The sequence below is a fragment of the Gopherus evgoodei genome, chromosome 2, assembly GCF_007399415.2.
Source record: "Gopherus evgoodei ecotype Sinaloan lineage chromosome 2, rGopEvg1_v1.p, whole genome shotgun sequence".
Taxonomy (NCBI): Eukaryota; Metazoa; Chordata; order Testudines; family Testudinidae; genus Gopherus; species Gopherus evgoodei.
In genome coordinates this window covers 110,358,120-110,382,328 of record NC_044323.1, presented here as the reverse complement: position 1 = coordinate 110,382,328, position 24,209 = coordinate 110,358,120, and the positions used below count along the sequence as shown (strand labels likewise).

The following is a 24,209-nucleotide window of genomic DNA, read 5'->3' as shown; positions in this document are numbered from 1 at the left end:
AGTTAAACCGATTTAACCCTGCACCCTTCCACACAAGGAGGCCCTCAATATCGATATAAAGGGCTCTTTAAACCGGTTTCTGTACTCCTCTCTGACGAGAGGAGTAGCGCTGAAATCGGTATTGCCATGTCGGATTAGGGTTAGTGTGGCCGCAAATCGACGGTATTGGTCTCCGGGCGGTATCCCACAGCACACCACTGTGACTGCTCTGGAAAGCAATCTGAACTCGGATGCACTGGCCAGGTAGACAGGAAAAGCCACACAAACTTTGAATTTCATTTCCTGTTTGCCCAGCGTGGAGTTCTGATCAGCACGGGTGGCGATGTAGTCCCAAATCCAAAAAGAGCTCCAGCATGGACTGAACAGGAGATACTGGATCTGATCGCTGTATGGAGAGACAAATCTGTTCTATCAGAGCTCCATTCCAGAAGACGAAATGCCAAAGCATTTGAAAAAATCTCCAGGCTACGATAGACAGAGGCCAGAGCAGGGACTCAGCACAGTGCTGCGTGACAAGCGTAACGGAAAGCCAAAGAATCAAATGGACTCTCATGGAAGGAGGGAAGGGGGACTGAGGACTCCAGCTATCCCACAGTCCCCAAAAAGCATTTGCATTCTTAGCTGAGCTCTCAATGCCTGAAGGGTCAAAAACATTGTCGCCAGTAGTTCAGGGAATATGTTGTCAATTTACCCTCCCTCCTCCCCTCAAAGAAAAGGGAAAAAAATCATTTCTCGCCACTTTTCAATGTCACCGTATGTCTACTGGATGCTGCTGGTAGACGGGGGGCTGCAGCGCTAAACAGCAGCATCCTCTCCCCTCTCTTCCCTGGTGGCAGATGGTACAAAATGCTGGGTAACCATCCTCATCATAGCAGCTGGAGCCTGAGCTCCATCAGCCCCCTCCCCCCTTTCGTGTCTAAAGAAAAGATTCTGTACTCCCTGGACTATCATGGCAGCGGGAGGCTGCGTTCCTCTCTCCTCCCCTCTTCAGTATCCTGCCGGGACTATCATAGCAGCTGGAGGCTGCCTCCCTCCCACTTTATCTCGCTAAAAAGTCAGTGTTTCTTATTCCTGCATTCTTTATTACTTCATCACACAAATGGGGGGACACTGCCACGGCAGCCCAGGAGGGGAGTGGGAGGAGGGAAGCAATGGGTGGGGTTGTTGCGGAGGCACCCCCTAGAATGGCATGCAGCTCATCATTTCTGTGGGATCTCTGGGGCTCTGACCCAGAGCAGCTGTGCTCTCTGGCTCTTTAGTAGACTTGCCCCATATTCTAGGCAGGACTGACTCTATTTTTAGACAAAACATAAAGAAGGGAATGACCTGGGGAGTCATTCCCATTTTTGTCCATGCGCCCCCGGCCGACCTCAGCGAGGCCAGTCAGGAGCACCCATGACAGCAGCTGACGGTACAAAATGCTTGATAACTGTCATCGCCAATTTCCAATTGCAAACGGTACAAAATGATTGAAAACCGTCATCTCATCGCCAATTTACAATGGCAGATAGTACAATAGGGATGGTAACTATCTCTGCTACCTTGCAAAGGCAAATGAATGCTGCTGTGTAGAGCTGCAGTACCACCTCTGTCAGCAGCATCCAGTACACATATGGTGACAGTGACAAAAGGCAAAACAGGCTCCATGGCTGCCATGCTATGGCGTCTGCCAGGGCAATCCAGGGAAAAAGGACGTGAAATGATTGTCTGCCATTGCTTTCATGGAGGAAGGATTGAGTGATGACATTTACCCAGAATCATCTGCGACACTGTTTTTGCCCCATCATGCTCTTAACCCAGATTTCCAATGGGCGGGAGAGACTGCGGGAACTATGGGATAGCTACCCACAGCGCAACGCTCCAGAAATCGACGCTAGCCTCGGTACATGGACGCACCGCCGAATTAATGTGCTTAGTGTGGCCACGTGCACTCAACTTTATACAATCTGTTTTACAAAATCGGTTCATGTAAAATCGGAATAATCCCGTAGTGCAGACATACCCATGGTTTAGGTTGGGAGCAAAAACTGTTCTTGATCAGTTTCTTATATCCCCTCATCCACTGTATTTCCTTAGCTTCCTCCAGATCACTCTAAGACTCTCCTTAAAATTGTCTAACTACACATTTTTTTCTAGCTTCCCCGTTTCATCAGCTGTCCTTTCAAATCTGCACTGCTTCATCCTTCATTTCATCTGCTCCTGTTACCACCTGCTGAATGCATGAGGGACATAACAAAGGGAATCTGTTACCAGGCTAAAATAGCAGGGCCCTAACAGAACTATTTCTACTGCTAAAGGTACTGTTGTTAGACACTAACAAGGGCTTGATATTATGAGCAGTTGCCATTCCATGCACCACTCTTTTCTGAGGACCACTATTCTTACATCTTCATTTCTTCACCCTTTTTGTCCACACCAGTGGCTAATGAAATAAAATGAAAAGAACATCCCGTCCACCTCCATATATAATCTTATGTCATTTTACTTCAAGAAGAACCATTACCACGCAGCTGCACATCAAACTATATGCCTTCAGCTCTGTCAGTATGAAAACATAAACTGAAACACAGCCACTTGACTTGTCTATTAATGCTCATGTGACCACTGCACACAAGATTCTTAAGAGTGTAAAATGAAAACTCAACTATCATGCAAGATCTTGCTACTCTTTATTGTCTTCTTTGACTCCCTATTGGCATGGCTGGGAAAAAAGCTAGCGTCACACAAAAAATTCTTTGGTAAGAAGTCTATTATTTTAAAAATAAAATGCTATGATAGGCCCATAGATTTAGACTAGTAAATTCTGAGTAGGAAGGAAAAAGTTCACAAGGTTCCACCCTTGAATCATTCTAAATGTCATATTTTAACAGGATTAAAGGGTTTCCAAACTTTATTGAGCTCACTGCATAATGGAAATAGAAAGGGGTTTAGTGGAGGCAAACTTGTGAGTGTAAGGCCTAAAGTAAATGTCAAGAGTCTAGGTAACAGAAAGATGCCTGCAGCAAATGCATGTCTGTAAAAGTGCCCCCCCACACACATAGTATAATTTTAGTTAAGTATTTGTAATGGGTATATAAAAGATGGCTTTAGCTCTCAATTAAACCACACTAACAGAACAGATTTTGTCCCTTATTTGTTTTGAACCACATATAAAACAGTGGTACATGTACTTTGGAAAATGGTTGCCAACATGATGAAAAAGACCTACAAGTTCTCCACTTGCTTGCCCTTAAACATATAGTCTCATCTTTTCCCATCTTAAAACCAAAGTCTGCCCTCAATTACACTGGTGTAAATCAGAGTAACTGCATTGGCCTCAGGCAGCTTCGCTCAATTTACAGCATTGCAAATGAAAACAGAATTTGGATACTCTTGTCTTTTCTGCTTTACTGCCACCATAAATTTCTCTTTTTGGAAGACTTATTTCCTTGCCATTGCAGTAAATCTTACCTGCTGACACAAAGCAGATGACTCTGAACAACTTGTTTGACGTGGTAAACAAAAGCAAAATATGTGCCAAACCATCTGAATGGGGTAGAAAGAAAGGGAAGAGGAACACTCTGCAAAGGAGTACTCTGAGGAACCTGGAGCCTGCAGCGATTTGGGGAATGGAGTCCATAAATAACCAAGAAGAATATAGTCTAAAAAGAAACACAATATACTATGTGGGACTGATTCTGATCTCCCAAGTGGCTCCACTGAAGTCAATGAAGTTATTCCAGTGTAAAGCCAACATCAGAATCATGTGACATATGTACCGTGTAACTATCAGCAGAAGCAAGGAAGTAAATGTAAGGGAAAAAAATTAGGCTGAATACCAGTGAAGTTTTCCTAATGGTGAAGCGAATTTGGAAGCGTCTCCAAGGAAAGTGATTGAAGCCTCATACCTGGGGATATTTTATAATTAAAATAGATACAGCCAGGGCCGCCCAGAGGCGGGGGGGGGGAAGTGAGGCAATTTGCCCCAGGCCCTGCAGGGGTCCCCACGAGAATGTCAGAGGCTCACCCCATCCCACGACGCCTCAGTGCGCTGCATCCAGGCGCTGCTCTGGACAGAGCTAAAGTGGTGTGGCTCGGACAGGGCTTGAGCTCCTCCTGCTCAGAGCCACGTAGTAAGGGGGTGGGGCTGCGAGCTCAGGTCCCGCTGGAGCCACGCTGCGGCAGCACTGTCCAGGGCTGCTCCTGGACGCGGCGTGCTGAGGCTCCGGGAGAGGGGAGAGGTGGGGGTAACCAGCATGGTAAGGGGGCCGAGGGGGGCTGGATAAGAGGCAGTCAGGGGACAGGGATGGGGCAGAGGTTGGGGGAGATGTCAGGGGATGGTTGGATTGTGGGCGTTCTGGGGGTCTGTCAGGACTCGGGGGGGTGGATAGGGGTCAGGAGATAGGGAGCAGGGAGGGTTCATGGCAGTGGGGTGGTAGTTGGGAGGGACCTAAGGGGACGTTCAGGGGACAAGGAGCAGGATGGGTTGGGGATTCTGAGGGGGGCAGTTGTGGGGCAGGAAGTGGATGGGGGTCAAATGGGGGCAGGGGCAGGCTGTTTGGGAGGCACAGCCTTCCCTACCCTAAAGCTCATTCAGCAGTTTGAGGCTTGCAGACAGCTATTTAACACAAAGAGCCAAGCTGTTATCTTTTCCCTTAGGGCTACCAGCCCTTTTACTTCTCAAATGCCAAATTATAGTCTACAATTTGTCCTGGGCCTCGCAGGGGACCCTATGAGAATATAGTATTCTATAGCAGGAGTAGGTAACCTATGGCACGCGTGCCGAAGGTGGCACTCAAGCTCTTTTTCAGTGGCACTCACACTGCCCAGGTCCTGACCACCAGTCCAGCGGGCTCTGCATTTTAACTTAATTTTAAATGAAGCTTCTTAAATATTTTAAAAAACCTTATTTACTTTATATACAACAATAGTTTAGTTATATATTATAGACTTACAGAAAGAGACCTTCTAAAAACGTTAAAATGTATTACTGGCACACAAAACCTTAAATTAGAGTGAATAAACGAAGACTCGGCACACCGCTTCTGAAAGATTGCTGATCCCTGTTCTATAGTATTGCAACTTGTTTTATGGAAGGGGCCCCTGAAATTGCTTTGTCACAGGCCCCATGAATTCTCTGGGTGACGTTGGATAGAGCCCTGCAAAATACACTGTAACTAACAATTCTGCATTTGCTCGGGGATATACTAGGGGTCAAATCCAATGCTCACTGAAGGGGAGTCTTTCCGTTGACTTAAATAGGCACTACATCTGATCCCAGGTGAACAATTGGGCCTTTTCCTCCTGTAATTTCTATAGGCCGAATCACCAGGCTGTGGCGGCTGGAAATGTTATGCCTGCAGAGGTCACATGCTGACAATTTCACTATGGATAGAGGACTCAGCTGGCTTTTGATATACCATTGTAGATGTAACATGCCCTTAGTTAAGACAAGGCTCCAATACTTTTTCGTATGGGCAGTGGAGGTGGGGCTGTAGACACACACCAAACATGCCCCCATGAGGAGTGGATGAGAGCTTGCCGCTTGCTGAAATTTTTCAGAATTGGAACAATATGTATTGAAATCGCAATATTTTTAGGAAAAAACAACAACAATATTTTGAAGACATTTTTGCAATTTTTTCCCCATGTTTCCACCAACTCTGTGACTAAACTCAGATACAACATGAATAAAAAACTTACTAAGATTCCATAGGAACCATATTTCTATTTTAAAAAAAAGGGAGGTCTCTATCACATTTCTGAGCATAATTTTGTGTTGTTTAGTTCTGAGGCCAAGATATGCCCTTTAGAAAACAATATTCCTACTTCCCAGGCACAACGACTAGCCCACAAAATGACTATTTGAAATAATAGTCCAAAATGTCTTCTCTGCATAGAGATCCTGAAATGGAATGGGAAAATGGTACTCCTAAGCAGTAGCCGGGTGTGGCAAAAACATGGTCCAGAGTTCTGAGGGTCAGGCTCATTTTCATTAATACCCAAACTTCTGGTCCCAATAGGCAAATATTCTGCCTTGATCAAACTGATAAACCATATGCCTTTACTCTCGCCCTAACGCTGTTATGTTGCTTGTATGCTTGTAGCTTGGGAAACAGGATGCAGCCAATGCAAATAATGAATCAGAGTGGTTAGCTATGCTTCTAAGTACTTCAAGGCATTCTAAGACTTATACACTATATCAAAGTTAGCTTTTAAAAAACCCTTAATCAAATGTGACACTCAATTATATAGGGTACTTCTCTGCATATCCAGAAAGAAACATAACCATACAGATGAATAGTCAGCAAAGCAGGATATCCTCTCAAGAGACTGAATGGCTGGAATTTCAAAGAGTCAGCTTTGAGGGATTTTCCAGGAGTGAAGAAACAAAAGGCCTAATCTCTGGTATGGCAAGAACTGAGTGGGAGAATGAAGCGTAGTTCTTTGCTCCTGCCCACTGTCAATATATCCAGAGCTGGGGCCAAGATCTTTCCCAGCATGGTTAAAATATAGATGACAAAGAAAGTGACTAGCATAATAACAGGTCCAAAAGAAGATGAACACAGATTTAAACATAGAGCGCGTTAGAGGGTTGTGTGTTGGGGACTAGGATGGTGTGATTTGGGATAGACTGTTTTTTCCCATCTGGCTGTTATGCATTCTCCAGTTCCCAGCTATGAAACAAAGAAAACAATAGGGCGAATGCTAATAACAAAAAAATCGTAAAACTGACCAAGTGTAGTGTACCTCAGGAAGGATAACTCAGAGTGCTTCCATGTCTTTGATTACAACAGAATAATCAATCCAGAATCAAAGCATTGAAATAAAATACATTTCTTCCACCTAAATGCATCACTCTAAGGAGTCAATCACACCCCCTGCATGTGTTCTAGACACCAAGAGGTAATGAAAAAGCCCAGAACCATGCAAGAGGTGTTCCATGCAGAGCAGCTGCAGCAACACTCACATTGAAGATGTTTGACATTCAGCTTCAAATGCACTGTTATCTTTGTCATCAGCCTGTAAGACCACGAGGCCCTCAGGCTCGAATTCACTATAGACCCAGCCAAAAACAAGCATGAATGAGATGTCAAATGAAAACACGGAATGATGACAAATGCATTGGACAGAGAGCTGGTCTAAACTACTGCTTATGTACATTGCTCAGGGGTGTGAAAACAATATCTCCCTTGTGCAACGTACATCAACTTACAAAGTATCATGCTATGTCTGCCACCTCTCACAGAGGTGGAATAATTATGCCAACATGAAAGCGCTCTCCTGTCAGCATAGCATATCTTCACCAGATGTGCCACAGCAGAGGAGCTGCATCTGTGCAGCTGTGCCGATGTAGCACGGTAGTGTAGACTTACCCTCAATATATTGAGAAGCCACTATGCAGTATATGACATACCACTGATACTTAATAGTCCTGGAGCCTTAAAATTTCACGTATTCTGAAGGAAGGGTCTTTTTAATAGGAATACATTGTTATTCAGTGAAATTTAGTTTGCAAGGTAGAATGTTTCCTATATGACTGGCAGAATTTTGAGGCTCCAGGATTGTATATATCTTCCATCAGAAATGCTCAAAGAACTTCACAAACATTAAGTCTTCATTTGTTTAATGTGCTTCAGTTTCTGCTTTCCCAGCTCAAGAAACTTCGTGCCTGGTTTTCAGAGGTGCTGACAATCAGCAGCTCCCACTTTTCTCTAACAAAACTCTGTCCAGATGAACTGAAATGGCACTGGCAATAAAGAAAATTCAAACAACTATCATCTTTCATTTTTGTCTTATAATGTCAAAAATATCTCAGTCCAGAGCACTTCTCAAGCAGTAATAACCAGCTAGATTGACTGGCTAGCCTTGTTTGTGGGCCTCTGATTCCTCCTCAGTTGGTCCTTCTGCAACTCATTTGTTAATTCTTAAATATCACATCACATCTATTCAAACAACAGCTCAGCCTTGAAAGAAAATATGAACATACATTTTGGAACACTGATTGTAAAAAGAAAATGCCTCACATGAATTCATTCCAAACACACAACCAATAACTTTGCACAAGTGTAATAAATCATGATGTTTATGATTTCACCAGGACCTCCCTGTAGAATCTGAATCTTCTACTATATGGATATATCAGATGGAAATTCTGTCCATATATTACAGTGGATGAAAATTCTATCAATAAATGTTGTTAAGATCTCACTCTATGAATGTTTTATCTCACACTGTTCACGTCCATTCCTATGGGACAAATGGTAATACAAACTCAGGAATGTATTTGTTTATTTTACAGATTACTTAGAAGGTTTGTTTCTTCTGAAGATCAATGAGATATAGGACTGACAGGCAGGTATTCACAGGTAACATATGCATCTTAAAGGTAGGTGAATATAGAAGAACCAAGTAATCATATTTTTCTTCCTTTAAGCCTCTAGTAGTGTTTTGCTTTTTTGCTCAAAGAAAGAAAGAAAGAAAGAAAGAAGGGGGAAAATGAAATAACTGAACAGTTTGCCATGATTAGAGTCAATAACATGCAATGAATACAGTGGAAAGGTACAATAATGGGAATAAAGGAACGTTTCTTGTCTCAAGCACTTACTTCTCACTAAGATCTTCAATACACTGCCCATGGCCTAACATGAAGCTTGGGCTTGACTGACTGCAGGGACTTGCAGGAGCTGATAAAGTGCTTTTGATGCTCTGGGCTGAATGTCTGCGGCTTCTCCTGCGCTCTAACCCCCTTCGTTCACTGGAGCCAAGACTGGCCCTTCTTCTGTCTTTGCGCCCATTGGGTGGGGGATCAGCAGTCTCGTCTCCATCCTCATGTCTCAGTGTCATCTGAAAGGAACGAAAGAGGAGACTTTTTACATGTTATCTCTAGATTTCCTACGTTTTCACTTGTGTTTTAACAATGAATATGTAGCTGCACATCATTCCCAACCATGAAGTCATTGCTCCCAGCATAACTTAACTGACTCTTACTATACTCACCATTACAACAGCTTCTCCTGTTTAGCTGCTACATACTCATCTTGCTGCTATTCATACACTGGGATTGCATAGACCCCATCATCTGCAGATCTTTGAGAGCTTTGTAAACATTTAGGCTGGGATTTTCAAAATCTAAGGGAGTTAGATGTCTAGCTCCCATCATATTACAGTGGGACTTGGGCACCTCATTCCCTTATGCCTTTGAAAATCCATGGGAGAAAACCTGGCCCTATTTAACTCAATGGCAAAATTCTTACCAACTTCAAAAGGGACAGGATTTTACCTTGAGTCTTGTGAATTCCCACCCTACCACTGGAGGTAATAACGTACAATCCTAATTTTATAGATGGCGAAACTGAGCCACAGAGTGGTTAAGTGATTTACCAAAGTTCCACAGGAAGTCTGAGACAGATCCATAAACAAAATCCACATCTTTTGAAACTCAGTCTGGCCACTAGATTTTCTATTTTCTAGAAAGTAGTTACACGAGGGCCATGGAGATATTATACATAGCACACTACTTTGGAGCCTTACTAATGTTGCTACAATCTGGTGCCTGATCTTTAAATTATGTATTAAATTATATTGATTACTTAAGAATCCTCAGTTATCACTTTGAGGGTTGCCAGGTTCTTGCCCCAAGATCAGGCCCAGTGTTATTCATGTGCGCAGTTGCAACACTCACCCTATAGGAACTCTTGTATATTTACAGATATAGTTTAATAATACATTTAGCACAGTCACAAACACCCCAACTTAGTAAGACTGAGAAACTACAGAATGTACATCTGAACATCCATATACTCACACCATCTCCTGTAAAACAACTTGAAACATTAGCCATCATCTTCCTCATCACCTTCCCCATCATCACCAGTGATCATTCTGGCACCTCCCAAGGACTACACACCTCCTCCTCCTACTGCCCCTAGGCTGGGATGTCATTTTTACAATATGTTATGCTGATGCCCCTATATTTGATGCATAATCAGTAGGGGATTTTCCCCCTTTTCCTTATTTGTATTTCCTCACCTTACTAATGTTGGAGTATCTTTTCCCTATAGATTAGCATATCAATGATCTCAACTTATTATCATATACATCCATTGGTTACCATGCCCCTTTTGTGGTTAGGATCACATTTTTTATTTCTGCCCTACCTGGTTATTTCGGTTCTTTCCTAGGTCCAAAGTCTGGTGTATCTGTTAAGTTTAAAAGGCTATGAACTTGGGAAAGCCCCTAATGCCAACCTGCTTTAACGCATCCTCCATGTTAAAGGTTGCAGCCATATATGGATCTTATGCTTTAGCTCATCACCATCTATCTCGGTGAAAGGTCCCAAACATACGTATGAGAACTTTGCCTTAGCTCAACACACAGGATGTGACCTGCAGGTTCTTTGTGTTACAGCCAAAATATACTCTAATATAGACCTATAAGCCTATTATAATAAAACAAAGAATCAAACTCATAGGAAAATAAGAAACTTATAAGAAAAGATATATAAGCAAGCAGGCTAGCCTCAGATTTATCTCATATACCTATCTGTTATATATGTCAGTTTGTTGTCTAGACACTTCTGTGGTTGAATTATATACCTGTGGTTAGAACTTCCCCTTAAACTCTATTTTCAGCTCCTCAAATACTTGGTGTTTTCCGCTGGGCCGTTTATCTGTGCAAAGTTTATCTGTTTAAAATTCATACGCCTCAAGGCTTATCCTAACTTGCTGAAGCTAATGTCTTACAGGATACAGGCCTGTAGGTTTCTTGCATTACTGCTGAATATAAGGCAAAGCAGAACATATAATAACCCAGTGGGCTACAAATTTCTTCTCAACCAAGAAAGAAATCAACAAATTTGCATGCCAGCTTAATATCTTTATCTGTTTTTACCACCCAGTAAAGTTGAGAAAACCCACTCTTGTCAACTGGTATCATGATGGATTTCAAAAACCAAAGAGGATGTTTCTGGACCTTATTCTCCAATAAGCCACGCAAGTTTTCAGTTGGTGTGAATACATTCAGCGGAGCATTACGGTCTCTATACCTACGTTTTGCCTGAATCATCTAAGACTAGTATCAATCAGGAGTAACTCCACTAAAATCAATGGAGTTACCATGGGGTAAAGCTGGCATAAGAAAGAAGAGAAGCAGGTCCAATGTCTCTGCAGCTGGACTTAGTATTAGAGGTAGTAATTTCATTTCACTGCACCATGACATAAATTCACATGCACTTTATATTACTTTCAGCCTAAAAAAAGCAAAGTCTGAAAAGTGTCTAATCGTTAAGAAACCAAATATTCTATCTTTGCACATAAATATTTCATGGGTGGTGAATGTGGAGTCAGTCATTACCCAATCACTGCAAGTCGGGTAGGAATTGATCCAGTATAAACTCATAAACAAGGACTCACTGGGCAATCAATTGTGGAGAGAGCTGTGTGTGTGAAGTTGATGCAGGCTGGACATTTTTTTGTGCTCTGAATGCTTTTGCATATGGAAAGAACTTTTACTGACTTAGGGAGTCTGATGTGTAAGTAGCAGTTTGAGAAAGAGTTTTAAAAGAGGCTAGTAAATGTGCTGTTTCACCTTGACGTATAATCTATATCTAGCATGAAATGCATTTGTACTGCATGTAGTCATGTACTGGAGTAGGTCACATATACGAATGTGTGTAACACTTCCAGCAACCAGATGTTTTTCTTTTAAAATAAAATAGATAACCAAGTTTCACCTAGGTTACATTCTCTCCACCCCCTCCCCCAGCTTTGAAGTTTGCACAAGCTGTAAGATGCATAAAACAGGGCATGTTATGTTACCTCATAAATGTTAAATTGTTCAACTAAGTCCAAGTCTGTTCCTTTCTTGTTCAAGTGTCTCTGTGAAATAGCTTCGATGCCCAGCTCTTCCAGACAGTCCACCACGTCATAGAAAGAGTCCTGATCTGGCAATCCCGACAGCGTCTGAGAATCAACGGTACAACATTGACAATGATTTGTTTTGAAGAGAATTACAAAAGTTTTACAAGAATTTGTAAGTGGCAGTGTACGTGATTCTGGTTAAACAAGAAACAAAGAGTAGGGCTAGTGAGACACAGCTAGAAAAATAAAACATCAAGTGGAGCAGAGCCTAACAAAAAACTCAGTGAAAATATGTAAAAAAAAAGATAATGAGCAAAACAAATCGATGTTACTGATTCCTGAAAAACTACTGAAAATGTGGGTCAATAAATAAATAAATATATGTTTATATACGTACACACACACGGATCCTTCCCTGGTTCTGCTTAACTGCAGAACTAAAAAGCAGCAAATATTAAGGTATTAAGCACAGGAATGAAAGCAGAGAGAGAGAAAAAATTAAAAAAAGGTTTATCTGAGCAAGGCAAGCTGGTTTCCTATTGATTCCTGTCTCTTCAGCCTTAAGGAGAAGGGTGATCCACACAGCTGATTGATTCTCAGCCGGCAACAATCATCCCAAGCCATGTGCCTACTGTCTTCAAGTCTTTAAGTAATAGTAGTATTTTTAATGTACAAGTTGATCTAGACAGCAGAAATATCAGTTCCTTCCTTCCTTTTCATTTGTTAAAATCTTACTGAAGGGATGCTTGCTACCTTGTCTAAAGGGGCTTATTAAGAGTTCCAGCATATATAAAGCATTTCTAATTGTGGGACAAACATTTACCATTAAAACTAGAGAGGCACTTTCATAAACTTGAAAATAAATAATATTTATATAGAAATAATTTACACCATAATAACTTTTAGAACTCCCATTTCTATTTGTTTCTGGGTTTAATACAGAGCTTTTCTTATCACAGTCTAGACCTTTTTTTGCTGGTGAATTCACAATACTACTATTAGTCATACAATGCTACTATGCAGTGAAGTCATAGTACAGTTTGTATACCAATATACCCTCCCATCCTAGTATTGAAAATGACAGGCATGTGATGAATCCATTATTATGGCTCAACAGCAGAATGAAGTCGGGGAGAAGATGAACTATTGGAGAGAGATTTGTTTAAACAGAAATGGGCTGATTCTCTTTTGCCCTGTACTTCCGGCAGTCATTTACACCATTGCAAAGTGGGTGTAATGTACTGCTATTTTGATGTGGTAGCATTTTGCACTCAGTTTATGTTGTTGTTAATTACTATACAAGGTGCAGAGCAAGTGAGAATCCGGACCAAATAAGCTTAAGAGCCTAATTCTGCCACTCATGTTGAGTAGCACCTTATTATAAGTACTATGCAAGCCACTTCAGAGCATGGTGTCACCCAATGTGCGTAAGTGTGGCAGAACTGGTCTCTTAGGCTAGGTCTACACACCACTCCTAAAAAAAAAGTTACAAGGAGGAATGATGGGCTCAGACCTAAAGAAATCAACTGTGGGATGAAAATAAGTCAATACGGGATGAAGTAATAAAGCAAACACTAGGGCTGACAATTCCCAGACAAGATTAAGAGGTATTATCCCCAGAAAGAGGGAACCCAGTATGAAATACACCACAGCATGAAATGGGTATGAAAAAAGACTCCTGGGGACATGTTTTCCTGCTTTAGTGGGAGTTGCATACATACGTGAATTGAGAAATGCCTTTCAGAAGGTTTCTTCTTCTAATGAAGTCAGTGGGAGTTTTGTCACTGATTTCAACAGGACCAGGAGTTGGTTTTAAATGAAACATCATGACAACAGTGATGTTACTGGGGGATCTGGCCATATCAGGCTGTTTCCAAGGGCAATTTGAAGCATTAGAAGAGAAGCTACTTTACCAAAAAGCATTTACGGTAGCCATGAACAAGAGCTTGAGAAAGTACTATGCAGTAGGAATAAATTCATATTGTGATTTATGACCAGAATTGACGAACTGAAGATACTTGAATGAATATAATGAATTTAACAGGTCAGAATGTTAGTAACACTCTGACCAGTTAAACAAAACCATAAAGCACAATGATATTTTGGTTCCTAAATACATTCTGGTTTTCTGTCTTCTTTAAAAGGTCAGTTTTTAAAATCTGACTCATGTGATGATTACTTTAGAGGTTAAGAACTTATTTCTAACTAGCTTCTCATTTTTATGGTCTTTTGGTTTTCTTTTGTGAGTGTACAAGCATATTTAGATAGCATTTGATTTTACAATGGAACAGCTACTTGTAATAAAAACCTCTGAGAACTATAAACAAGAAAGAAAAAAATATGGCATCTTTTCCTTTTCAAACAGAAATCCTTTCATTAGCATTTCGACCTGTTAAATTCATTACACTTGATGCATAGAGAAAAAAATCAAATGTTCTGGAACCATCAAACTGTGCACAAAGCTAGCCTTTGTAACTATGGGGTCTTATTACCATTATGCTTGTTCACTCTGTCCCTATGGTTTGTTACACTCATTTGTTGAGTCTTGTTTCTAATTAAATTTTGAGAATTTTGGAGACAGCAACTGCATCTCCCTATGTGATGGCATAACACCTAGCAAAATGGAGTCCTGATCTTGGTTGATGCCATTACACAAATGATAAATAACAAGAGCTGGTTTTATTCATACTGATAGGTTGGCACAATGATGTGAACTAACCTTCAGAAAGCTGCTCCAGAGTTTACTGATCCAGAAACTGCCATGCCCATCTAGTGCTCACACTACTGTCCCTATCTGTCTCCTGTGCCCCCCAAAATCCCTGCCCCCTACTCCACCCACCACAGACTCTCAAACACCTAGACGCCTTTTTCTAGCTGCTTAAACTTCACACAGTCCCAAAGCACCACAATATTTACCTCATGTGAATATGCTCTCATACCTCCCTCTCTACCCAACTGCTCAGCCTTCCCACCACTTCAGCCAATTAATTTGAAAAGTGACTTAACTTCTCTTTTAGCTACCATAAAGTCTCATTTTCCTCACTAACCTGGAGATCTGGTAGTATTCTAAGGGATGGAAAAGAGAAGATGGAAAGAGAAGACTCAACTCTGAATTTTACAGCTGTTACGTGTTGAGATTAAATAGCATTTGAATATTTATTTTACTTATACAAAGATATATTTAGTGCCGCTCACCATGTCATCTGCTGTTGTTAATGTTACGTTTACAAATACAGAATAGAGTGATGGCCAAAGGCACAGTATTAAAACAACAACTAGTGTTCTCTAGATAAGGTTAATCCAGTTTGGCTTTGAGTGGCTTGCACTGTGAATTCTTGGGACAAGACTGGTTTTGTTATATATCTGCCAAATGCCCACAACACCTTTGAGCATTATGTAACTGAAAATAAATGAGTACTAATAGTGCTAACGATATTAATGTATTAAAACAAACCTTGTTAACTAAGGTCATTGCATAAACCAGCAGTTCAGTGTCAACCCCATCTTTTTCCTCTAGGATCTCCATAATGTTGGACCATGGCTTGCCTCCTAAGAGTAAAACAGAAACAGTAGCTCATCATGTAACCTAGAAAAATGAACAGGTTCAGACAATATGTACCACAGATTCATAATAGCAAATGGTTAGATAAATTGCTAATCAATTAGTTTGTATAGTTCTTTGATGCACCAATATTTACTCCTATATATCCAATGATAATAGTTAGTCCTGCCATGAGTGCAGAGGACTGGACTAGATGACCTCTCAAGGTCTTTCCAGTTCTATGATATTACATATTAGGATAGGTACCTATATCAAGACAAGTACTGATGACTGAAATAAAGAGGACTGCATTGAATCCCAGTGTATGCTTCCCAGATAAAAAGCATCAATGCAAGAGTGATATATCTTTTGTCCTGATTATTACCTGAATTATTTTAATAACCCCTCCCTACATTCACCCCCCCCTTCAAAGGTGGCTCTCTCAATTTTATACAGTAAAACCCTTTATTTGTTTGGATCATATAAGTACAAAATCAGTGAAAAGCAAGGTGACTTAATAACCTATTGCTCCAAATAAAGTAATTGTATTGGTCTTTAGGAAAATGGCTGGTAGACTCAAGCTAAAGTCTAATGTCTGAGATACTCAGTAAAACCATCACAATAATTTGGCTAAACCTGAGGTGGATACATTTACTCAAGAAAGAGCCGAAACTGATCTATCAAGGAAACTGAACCAGATAATGAAGGACCCAAGTTCAGACAGTTGTGTTTGAAATAAATGTGAGGGTCAGGAGAGAAATCAGAAAGCTATGAACTATTTACTTGGAGAGACTAACCCAACTACATGATCAGCAAAGCTGGAAGGCATTCTCCAAACTGCACAGAAATGGTTCAGACCAATCTTCACAGAAATCCACCTCCATAATTCTACCCACAGGATATGGAGTAACAATACCCTCATATAATGAAACTGGAGAGATTCTTCATCAGAACCTGTCATTGGATGATCAAGTGAACCCAAAGACAGGATACTGTAGCCTAACAAATAATCCTTTTGTGGTTGTCATATAAACCACATGAGTTATCATCATAACACTGTGAGCAATCTCTCATTCACACAGCATTCAAATTTATATCCTGCCCCACACACGCATATCTCCCATTGACTTAACTGAGAACACCATTCACAAAGTGATGGCAGTTTAGAGTGTGCAAAGTTCCTTACTGATGAACATTTTGACAGCAGAATGTTCCCATGTTCAGTTCCTTTACTTTTATTGATACCAATATTCTCCAATCTTCACTGCAAACAACACAAAATGGAAAGCTTTTGGCAGCTTCAGCATCATAGGCAAAGGTGCAAAAGGGCTGGAGATACATTCTCACTGCTCAATATTTTTTCTTATGCGTTAATTAAAACACTATTCTGTAATGAGCTTTTCCAGTTTCACTAGCCTTCTCTTCATTTGCCTCTCTATATAACCAGACATTTTTGTGCAAGGAACACATGTTCAAAAGACATGTGGAACAAATTCACGCTGCTCAAATAAGATATATGATTGGGAGGAATGATATCCTCACTACAAAAATGTCTTCCTGTGGTTTCTAATGAAAAAAAAAAGGAAGAAAACGAGAGAGAAACAAAAAGGGGAAATTATATTATTCTGACCTATAACAGTGCTATTTGTAAGGAAGTGAACTCTCAATAACATGACAAATTAATTACTTAATCCTTGATTTATGATTCAGTGAAAGATCTTCTGGGGGGAAAATGCCTTTTATTCTATAGCCAGACAGTCTTTACTTTGATTAGAACAATTCCATTGTACTTTTAATGCATACCTTGGTATTCTATCATTTCATATTCTCTTGCCTGTTTCTGTGTAAAGATCACATCCACAGTTACCCATAAAAGCACAAACTTAGCTAGCCATTTCTACGCTGCTTTCAGGGTGTTTAATTTTAATCTGTCAGTCAGGTACTGTTATTAGCAAGCCACTCCAGCAGTACTTGCTTTTCAGAAGGTAATAGGCTGTTACTTGTGAGGCTGACTATCTTCTCTCATCTTGTTACTAAAGTGTGTATATTTGTCCTCTAAATTCACAAGAGGCTGCAGCAAGACAATGACACTTATCTCTGACCCTTGAAAAACAACTGTATGCTGCTTCTTCATTTTCCCTTACTCTTCCCCTTGAAGAGAAATATTCATTTTGTGGAAAGCTTTCAAACATCTCAGACTACAGATGAGTTCAAACCAAAACCACAGATCTGAACACTCCCAAATGTTAGGGAAATTTGTATCCAGACCCAAAAGCCATGCTTTGCCACTAACTGTATAGATTTATAGATTCTAGGGCTGGAAGGGACCCCGACAGGTCATCGAGTCCAGTCCCCTACCCTCATGGCAGGACCAAATACTGTCTAGACCATCCCTGATAGACATTTATCTAACCTACTCTTAAATACAGGCAAGTCTTATCTTACGCGAGGGTTCCATTCAGCGGTTATCACGTAAAGCCGCGTATAGTCAAAATTATGTCCTCAAGCCCTTTAAATCTCACCCGCAGCTCCGGTGGCCGGGCCAGCATTTAAAGGGCTGGAGCTGCAGCCGGGATTTAAAGGGCTCCGCCAGGCTTCCCGATGTGGTGGGGAGCCTGGAAGAGCCCTTTAAATTCCACCCGCAGCTTTGGCAGCCCGGCTGGGGCTGGCATTTAAGCGGCCCAGAGCTCCATGGTGGCTGGAGCCTTGGGCCCTTTAGTTCGCCACAGGGGCTACCAGCCACCTCTCCAGCTGAGAGCCCTCTGGGTGATGTAAAGGCCCTGGGACTCCCAGCCACAGTTGGTGCCCAGGACCTTTAATTCTTGAGGCCATGCCCCCCTGACTCCGGCCATACACGTAAAGTTGAAATTGTGCATGTTAAATGTGCATAAGTTGCAACAGACCTGTATCTCCAGAGATGGAGATTCCACAACCTCCCTAGGCAGTTTATTCCAATGTTTAACCACCCTGACAGTTAGGAACTTATTCCTAATGTCCAACCTAAACCTCCCTTACTGCAGTTTAAGCTCATTACATCTTGTTCTATCCTTAAAGGCTACGGTGAACAAGTTTTCTCCCTCCTCCTTATGACACACTTTTAGATACCTGAAAACTACTATCATATCCCCTCTCAGGCTTCTCTTTTCCAAACTAAAACCCAATTCTTTCAGCCTTCCTTCATAGGTCATGTTCTCAAGACCTTTAGTCATTCTTGTTGCTCTTCTCTGGACCCTCTCCAATTTCTCCACATCTTTCTTGAAATGCGGTTCCCAGAACTGGACACAATACTCCAGCTGAGGCCTAATCAGTGCAGAGCAGAGCGGAAGAATGACGTCTCGTATCTTGCTCACAACACACCTGTTAAAGCAACTCAGAATCATGTGTGCTTTTTTTGCAACAGCATCACACTGTTGACTCATATTTAGCTTGTGGTCCACTATAAACCCTAGATCCTTTTCTGCTGTACTCCTTCCTAGACAGTCTCTCCCCATTTTGTATGTGTGAAACTGATTTTTCCTTCCTAAGTGGAACTCTTTGCATTTGTCTTTGTTAAACTTCATCCGGTTTACCTCAGACCATTTCTCCAATTTGTCCAGATCATTTTGAATTATGACCCAATCCTCCAAAGTAGTTGCAATCCCTCCCAGTTTGGTATAATCTGCAAACGTAATAAGTGTACTTTCTATGCCAATATCTAAGTCATTGACGAAGATATTGAACAGAGCTGGTCCCAAACAGACCCCCTGCGGAACCCCACTCGTTATACCTTTCCAGCAGGACTGGGAACCATTAATAACTACTCTCTGAGTACGGTTATCCAGCCTGTAATGCACCCACCTTATAGTAGCCCCATCTAATTTGTATTTGCATAGTTTATTGATAAGAATATCATGCGAGACCGTATCAATGCCTACTAAAGTTTAGGTATACCACATCCACTGCTTCTCCTCTACCCACAAGACTTGTTATCCTATCAAAGAAAGCTATCAGATTAGTTTGACACGATTTGTTCTTTACAAATCCATGCTGGCTATTCTCTATCACCTTACCACCTTTCAAGTGTTTGCAGATGATTTCCTTAATTACTTGCTCCATTATCTTCCCTGGCACAGAAGTTAAACTAACTGGTCTGTAGTTTCCTGGGTTGTTTTTATTTCCCTTTTTATAGATGGGCACTATATTTGCCCTTTTTCAGTCTTCTGGAATCTCTCCGGTCTCCCATGACTTTCCAAAGATAATAGCTAGCAGCTCAGATACCTCCTCTATTAGCTCCTTGAGTATTCTGGGACACATTTAATCAGGTACTGGTGACAGTAATGGTCAGACCTCTTCGAACTTTGAAGAAGTTCAAATCTGGAGTGAGATCTAAACTTTTCAGGTCAGGCCTATCTCTACTGAAAAACTAAATCCGTTTAATGTTCAGCTGTTTCTTTCTTTTCTTTTTATACTGTTATTTACCTACATTTGTTAATTTTCAATGCTATGTGGTAAACAAATGTAGTCTCCATACAACTGGGCACCTCCTCCTGCACAATCGTGCAATGAAGGTATAATGCTGAATTTGTGGCAACATTTTTTCTGATGGCAGACTGTGACATAAAGGGAAGTAGTGTGGCCTACTGCACTGGGGCTCATGAGACCTGGTTCTATTCCCAGCTCTGTCACTGGTCTACGGAATGACCTTGGGCAAGTCACTTCACCTCTCTGTGCCCCAAATTCTCCATCTGTAGAAAGGAGATGATGAGACTGACTCCTCTGAAAAGTGCTTTGAGATCTGCTGATGAAGAGAGTTCTACAAGAGGTAGGCCTTATTATAAGCATAAGATTATGACTTCCATGCGATATCAGTAGTAAAACTGATATGAGAGAAAAATCAGGCTTACTGTAATGAACTTGTAGAGGTTTCTTTCTCTGTATGTGTACAAGTGTCTTCCTACTGGATGGAACCAGAACTGCTCTCCTGTATGTCATAGGCTTCCTATTGCTGACAGCTATTGGAAATTCTCCTTTAGCTGAAGTGCAGTGTTTTTGGGAAAGGATCAATTTGAGCTTCATTCACATTGCTGCCACTAAGTTCAGAGTGTCCATGGATGGTATAAAGCACAGTGACAACTATTAGGTACTAGATGATTCAGGACACTTTAAATACAGTATATCCAAATAGTGTATCTAGTTACTTCCTGAATCTCTGACTATTTTTGGCCTTCCCTTAAAACTGAGTGCCATATGAATTTTGTTCAAATCTAATAAAAAAAGATGATGAGTTTGGTCAGGTCAGCCAAGTTCCAATATAGTCTCCACCTCACAGGGCAGACATGCAAGTAAACACAATAGTTTTCTGTTCATGGAAAGCCAGGAGAAGACTAATACTATAGGTGAGGAGTAAGGTTGCATTGATACTGCCGTGTGAGAATTCATCCACTAACAGAGGTTCATCTGCGTATCTCTAGTAGTCATAAGCACTAACAGGTGACAACCTTTACATTTGGAGACGCCTCTGCACCTTTTATACTTGTTTTTTATTAAGCTTATTATGTGCATGTACATTCTTTCATTCGATTTTAGGAACATCAGTATTAATCGCCTGAATATCTAACTCTGTTTTTATAAGGCCGGGAAACGAACTATTCTGATATAACAAGCTGCTTACAAGTCAGATAAAAGCAGCCAAAGTTGCAGAAACAATAAACACAAACAGGATGTTACCGTGCTCAGTTCAGACACAACACTTTAACCTCTGTATTAAAAAAAAGATACTTCTGATAAAGTAGCAGCTGGAGGCACTGTAGAATTCCTATACCACTTTCCAGCCCTCCAGTATACACACTTTGAATTGGAGAGAGTTCTCTTGTAGCTAAGAACAGACAGCAGAAAAAAAATTAAATTAGGGAGAGTAAGCAAGAGGGTGTTCTGTATGTTCTAGGGACTGTATAGTTCCTCACCTATGATCTGCTTTTATCCATTATTAAGCCAGCAACTTCTAAGGAGCTTTGTACTTCAGTTTGCACATGGATGTATTCTAGCAGAGAAATCACAGATGGGATCACTTGGAAACAGGGTTGAATTATTAAGGTTTGGGGTTTGTTTTTTTTGGTTAATCATGTGTGGTACACATGTTCAAGAATTATGTCATATCTCATCGCCTTGCATGTGAATGAAAAACAGGGCTTTTTTCAAAGCAGCATTGAACTTAATTAGCTAGTTCCAAGATTTATGATAAAATTTCCAAAACAAGGCATGTAACATATTCTTCCTCTTTTCTTCTATCTAATAAACAAATCTTTTAAAGCAAGTCTGCCACTGTTAAAAGGCAGCAATTACCAACTGTAATTAAAAAGGCAGCATCATCACAACTGCAAAATAAATACTGTTCCTCTGATGATCTTAAAAAAAACCCCCAAACCCTAAATAGACAGGACATAACACACAACCTCTCTTGTCGTTTCTTGTTTTACTTTTGAGGGATTTCTAATATAATTGAAAGGGGCATTTTTTTTTAAAGCATAGTAGATATGTAAGGATAACAAGTTATTTGGGAAACCATGATGCAATATGCCTTCCCACTGGTATGAGAATTCCAATAATCTCCCACTTTGCTTTCAACAATCATCTAACCATAAATATCCTTTTTCAAAATTTTATGTTGATTTTCAAATTGTTTCATTACTTTTTGGGGGGAGTGAAATGTAGGCCTGAGGATATAAAAGGGGATGGCACATGGTAGCATGCCCCCCACCCCACATTGTTTAATGGTGTTTGCTAGCATGGGAACAGCTAGTGATTTGAGCATATTGAGAATATAAGTGAGTTCAGAGGGCTGAGGAAATACTACAATTGGCTGTAAAAATAAATCATAGAACTCACTATTACATGAGAACTATAAGTACATTTCTGCTGTATAGCATTCTAAGGTTTATGGGTTTTAATTCAAAACAGAAAACCAACCTGAACAGTCCACATTTTAAAGTATCCCCGCTTGCCTTCCACTCAGCCACAGAGGATTATGGCTCTTTTTTAATCTTTTCACACACTCATTCTGGATAGTTAAAAGTGAAAACTGGTAACTTTCTCTTCTCTTCCTAACATACTGTACCCTGCTTCTGTTCCCACCAATCTTTTTTTTTTTAATTTAACCATAACGAGTCATTTGAAGAAGTTCAGCAGCCAGGCAAAAATTCCAAGGATGAGAACTTTGTTTTAATCTCCTGGTGTGAGACCACACACAATGGGTCTGCAGCCTCACAAACCTTCCTGGAGTCAAAGGAACAGTTCAAATCAAAAGAGCACGTCTTTGGAGTTCTGCAATATTTTTGTGGGAAGAACCACCCAAAAAGAACCCACCATAACATTTTTGTTCTTTTTTATTGTGTGCACATTTTTAATTCAAGGTTTTTTTTCTGGATGTAAAGAATGACAGGTCTCAGCATAATGGTCTGCTGGAGGATATTACTGCATGCAACAAACAGAACATTGTCTCTGTACCATTCATACTGGCACTAAGTTTGTTTAGGTTTTTTGGATGGACAAAAGGACAACACTGATGAAGTGTTTTTTCTCCATGTTAGATGCAACTTTTAAGCAGGAGAGAAAGCATGATCCTGTGGTTAGGGCACTCACTCACTCACAACTTGGGAGACCAGAGTCAGTTTCTTGCTTTGCCACAGACTTCTGTGTGACCGGGGTAAAGTCATTCAGTCTCTCATCTGCAAAATGGGGATAACAGCTTTTCCCTACCTCATGGGATGTTGGTGAAAATTATTACACTAAAAATTGGTGAGGCTCCTAGAATATCCCAGTAATGAGGGCCATAGAGATAGATATAGGACCTTAGATAGACTCATTATGGAGAAGTTCCACATAGTCCTTAGAATCTTAGTAGGAAAACAAAGTACTTTCTACTTGCTGGAAACACTGACGACAGGTTTCATCAATGTCTTTACTGTATATTTTCACTATGTTACAAATTCTGATATGCTTATTCATGTTAAATGGTCTCTGACCCCACCAGCAGCCCTAATGAAAACCCATGGAATTATTTAGAGAAGAAAGTACTTCTCACAGTGACTCCATTTATATTAATACTTTAAACATGTTTAAAAAAAATCAAGCAGCAGTTTTGTAAAATGACTGTGGGACAAATAATCACTGAGGAAGATTCCTCTAGGATGAACAGATAAACCACGCACTACAGCTGAAATCTTGGTCTCACTGAAACCAATGGCAAAACTCTCAGTGAAGCCTAGATTTCACTTTATATTATCAGCTACTCACCTCTCTTCATCTACTGTGGATACTGCCTGGATTAAAAGTGGGTGCATTGGATTCTGTATACTCCACAAACACCAGCTGCAGTTTCAGTGCTGTTTTTACCACCAGACGGAACTGAAAGAAAAAAAAGTAACTTGTCATTCAGCAGCTCACAGTATTTCCAGATGTGCTGCATGCCACTGTACCAGATGAAGCACTGCATTTTGGCTCGAGGCAGTCAATGGCAACAATATGAGAGAATGAAGTTATTTGAGCCACATAAATAAAAGTTCTGCACAGCCAGTTGGCCTAGCAGTTCACTGATAGGACAGCACTCTCCCCATAATTGCAGCTCAGTCTTAACTCCAAAACTGAGGCTCCAAAGTGCATAACAAATATGACAATACATTCCTCACACCCCCTAGATAGTCCCTGGTCAAAGCATGATAGACATTGAATCTAATGATCTGAGAACCTCATCTCCTAACACAGTATTTATTGTTCGTTACTTGTGAGTGTTTAACGTGGTCAGATTCAAGCTCTTCCTACCTGTCACACAATAGGATATGATTTTTCCCTGC

General features: G+C 40.7%; 1 protein-coding gene across 1 annotated transcript in view; it reads right to left on the bottom strand.

Moving 5' to 3' along the window:
- The window catches only part of FHOD3 (formin homology 2 domain containing 3), a 645,976-nt gene that overhangs the window by 175,909 nt on the left and 445,858 nt on the right, over nt 1-24,209 (bottom strand). Inside the window, 6 exon segments of the mRNA XM_030551482.1 lie at nt 8,588-8,826; nt 11,799-11,942; nt 15,295-15,389; nt 21,813-21,814; nt 23,653-23,693; nt 23,695-23,763. Coding sequence (XP_030407342.1) covers nt 8,588-8,826; nt 11,799-11,942; nt 15,295-15,389; nt 21,813-21,814; nt 23,653-23,693; nt 23,695-23,763 — 590 coding nt within the window.